Source organism: Echiichthys vipera (genome assembly GCF_963691815.1).
Source record: "Echiichthys vipera genome assembly, chromosome: 13".
NCBI classification, from domain to species: Eukaryota; Metazoa; Chordata; class Actinopteri; order Perciformes; family Trachinidae; genus Echiichthys; species Echiichthys vipera.
Window position 1 is genome coordinate 27986759 of NC_139838.1, and position 3700 is coordinate 27990458.

The following is a 3700-nucleotide window of genomic DNA, read 5'->3' on the forward strand; positions in this document are numbered from 1 at the left end:
CTGAACGCAATCACGCAGTTTTGTTGTAATTCACGATGTTTGACCACATGTTTGAACGGCGGTTGTAGTGGAGCGTCGCGCGTTTGGGCTACGCGGTACGTCGGCAAGTGACGCCTGACAGCGGCGGTGCGTGGCGAGCTGGGATGAGACTAAACTCACGGCTGAACGAAATGAAATAATCGTAAGTTGCATAAAATATAAATGTAATTTCTAGGAGACGCGTTTGCTGACAAGGGAGCCTGAAAACGCTCATTATGGATCATTTAGTGGTCGATCTGTCTGCTCCCTCTCTCTCCTCACTGCTCCCTCTCTCTCCTCCCTCCTCACTGCCTCCTCTCTCTCCTCCCTCCTCACTGCTCCCTCTCTCTCCTCCCTCCTCACTGCTCCCTCTCTCTCCTCCCTCCTCACTGCTCCCTCTCCTGCTGCTGTCCATCTTTGTTGATGACATTCTTGAAGAGCGTGAGCAGCGGCCTCTGACTGCGCTCGTCCCAGCTCTTCATGAAGCCGCCGTAGCGCTTGCTGGCCGGCGGCCCGCTCCAGCGGAAGTGCTTCATCTTGTACGTGCCGTCCTTCTTCTCGTGGACCTCGCCCGGGACCTCGTCCTGCTCCTCCTCTAGCGCCTCCTGCTCCTTCTCCTCCTCGTCCTCTGCCGCCATCATCTTGCTGGCGAGCTCCCGCCTCCTCATCTCCCCGGGGAAAAGCTCAGCGGACTCTTCCTCCACGCCGTTGGAGGTGTAGACTTTGACCGGGCGGCGCTTTCGTCCGACGGGCTTCCCCCAGCGGAAATGCTCCATGGAGTAGGAGCGCTTGGCCTGAGGAGACGAGGAGGACGATAAGATGGAGAGGGGAGGCAGAGAGTCGAGGTCGGATGGAGGAGGAGGTTGGAGGTGGGCGTCACCCGGGATCACAGGCGTCTCGGCGGTGAGGTCGGAGCGACAGAGCTGGATGCACTCCTGCAGGACGAGACAAGTATTAAGATCTGGGTCCCAAGAGTCAGGACTAAACATGGGACAGGTCTGCTCTGTGTCCCCAGAGTCAGGACTAAACATGGGACAGGTCCGCTCTGTGTCCCCAGAGTCAGGACTAAACATGGGACAGGTCTGCTCTGTGTCCCCAGAGTCAGGACTAAACCTGGGACAGGTCTGCTCTGTGTCCCCAGAGTCAGGACTAAACATGGGACAGGTCTGCTCTGTGTCCCCAGAGTCAGGACTGAACATGGGACAGGTCTGCTCTGTGTCCCCAGAGTCAGGACTAAACATGGAACAGGTCTGCTCTGTGTCCCCAGAGTCAGGACTAAACATGGGACAGGTCTGCTCTGTGTCCCCAGAGTCAGGACTAAACATGGGACAGGTCTGCTCTGTGTCCCCAGAGTCAGGACTAAACCTGGGACAGGTCTGCTCTGTGTCCCCAGAGTCAGGACTAAACATGGGTCAGGTCTGCTCTGTGTCCCCAGAGTCAGGACTAAACATGGGGCAGGTCTGCTCTGTGTCCCCAGAGTCAGGACTAAACATGGGACAGGTCTGCTCTGTGTCCCCAGAGTCAGGACTAAACATGGGACAGGTCTGCTCTGTGTCCCCAGAGTCAGGACTAAACATGGGACAGGTCTGCTCTGTGTCCCCAGAGTCAGGACTAAACATGGGACAGGTCTGCTCTGGTTCCCCAGAGTCAGGACTAAACACGGGACAGGTCTGCTCCGTGTCCCCAGAGTCAGGACTAAACACGGGACAGGTCTGCTCTGTGTCCCCAGAGTCAGGACTAAACATGGCACAGGTCTGCTCTGTGTCCCCAGAGTCAGGACTAAACATGGGACAGGTCTGCTCTGTGTCCCCAGAGTCAGGACTAAACATGGGACAGGTCTGCTCTGTGTCCCCAGAGTCAGGACTAAACATGGTACAGGTCTGCTCTGTGTCCCCAGAGTCAGGACTAAACATGGGACAGGTCTGCTCTGTGTCCCCAGAGTCGGGACTAAACATGGGGCAGGTCTGCTCTGTGTCCCCAGAGTCAGGACTAAACATGGGACAGGTCTGCTCCGTGTCCCCAGAGTCAGGACTAAACATGGGACAGGTCTGCTCCGTGTCCCCAGAGTCAGGACTAAACCTGGGACAGGTCTGCTCTGTGTCCCCAGAGTCAGGACTAAACATGGGACAGGTCTGCTCTGTGTCCCCAGAGTCAGGACTAAACATGGGACAGGTCTGCTCTGTGTCCCCAGAGTCGGGACTAAACATGGGGCAGGTCTGCTCTGTGTCCCCAGAGTCAGGACTAAACATGAGACAGGTCTGCTCTGTGTCCCCAGAGTCAGGACTAAACATGGGACAGGTCTGCTCTGTGTCCCCAGAGTCAGGACTAAACCTGGGACAGGTCTGCTCTGTGTGTGTGTGTGTGTGTGTGTGTTACCATCATGCTCCTCTCAGAGTCGAGTCTCCCCCTGCTGGACATTAGAGAGAATGTGTGTGTGTGTGTGTGTGTGTGTGTGTGTGTGTGTGTGTGTGTGTGTGTGTGTGTGTGTGTGTGTGTGTGTGTGTGTGTGCGCGCGTGTTTGTGTGTGTGTGTGTGTGTGTGTTTGTGTTTGTGTTTGTGTTTGTGTTTGTGTGTGTGTGTGTGTGTGTGTGTGTGTGTGTGTGTGTGTGTGTGTGTGTGTGTGTGTGTGTGTGTGTGTGTGTGTGTGTGTGTGTGTGTGTGTGTTACCATCATGCTCCTCTCAGAGTCGACCTCCTGACAGCTCGGATGTTCCCAACACTGACCCAAAGCTCCTCTGGCCACGCCCACCAGCGCCACAGCCACCAATAGCCACGCAGAACACATTCCCCTGCTGGCCAATCACAGACAGCGTCACACACATGTTTAATCTTCTCATTTAGGCTTTAATTTGCTTTCCCAAAGCCCCTAAAAATGGTTAAAAAGCTATAAATCATCATCTTTATCAAATATAATAAACATTCTGTTGCTAAATAAAACTTTACTACTAAAAAAGAATCAAACATTTTTATAAAAAACACATTTTAAACACATGGAAATTCATTAAATGCTTCTTTAATGTTGTTTTAAATAAGAAACCAAGAGAAGGAAAGACATAGATAAAGATGACATAGTGATATATTTAAAGAGGAATGATAATATAATAATAATAATAATAATAATAATAATAATATAATAAAGGCAGGTATCTGGAAAAATAGTAAATAAAACAGTAAATAATAACTACGGCAGCCTGGAGAGGACATAACTATGAGTTTCTGTTCCAGTTTTGTTTTTAATGTTTAATTAGAAGTTTAATTAGCCAGAAGAATAAACTTTAATATTAACGTGCACCGGGGCTGACACATTATGATTATTATTACGATTTTTAATACTATTATTATAAAAAATATATTACTATTATAATAAGAATAATAAGAATAATAATTATTATTATTGTTATAATTTTTATTACTATTATTATTATTATTATTATTATTATTATTTAAAACATGTTATTTTTTTGTTTAGATGATGATTGAAAACAGCTCATTTATGTGTTTTTTTATATTAATTTATCACAAAATATCTTAATTATTTAATTTAAATGATGTGTATCGTGTTTTATATGTTGATATTCAAACTGATTTTCTACATTTGTAACATTTATTTAACATTTAACATTAAACATTTAACATTAAATAGTAAATAAAACAGTAAATAATAACTACGGCAGCCTGGAGAG

At 47.9% G+C, this 3700-nt stretch overlaps 1 protein-coding gene across 1 annotated transcript; it reads right to left on the reverse strand.

Annotated features, from left to right (window-relative positions):
* Positions 1–404: 404 nt before the first annotated feature.
* pomca (proopiomelanocortin a) lies at positions 405–2802 on the reverse strand (the record flags this gene model as incomplete). The annotated part of the gene is made up of 2 exons (XM_083926179.1): positions 405–953; positions 2686–2802. The coding sequence occupies 2 exons, from the start codon at positions 2800–2802 to the stop codon at positions 405–407; spliced, it is 666 nt and encodes a 221-aa protein (XP_083782305.1).
* Between the last annotated feature and the right edge of the window lie 898 nt (positions 2803–3700).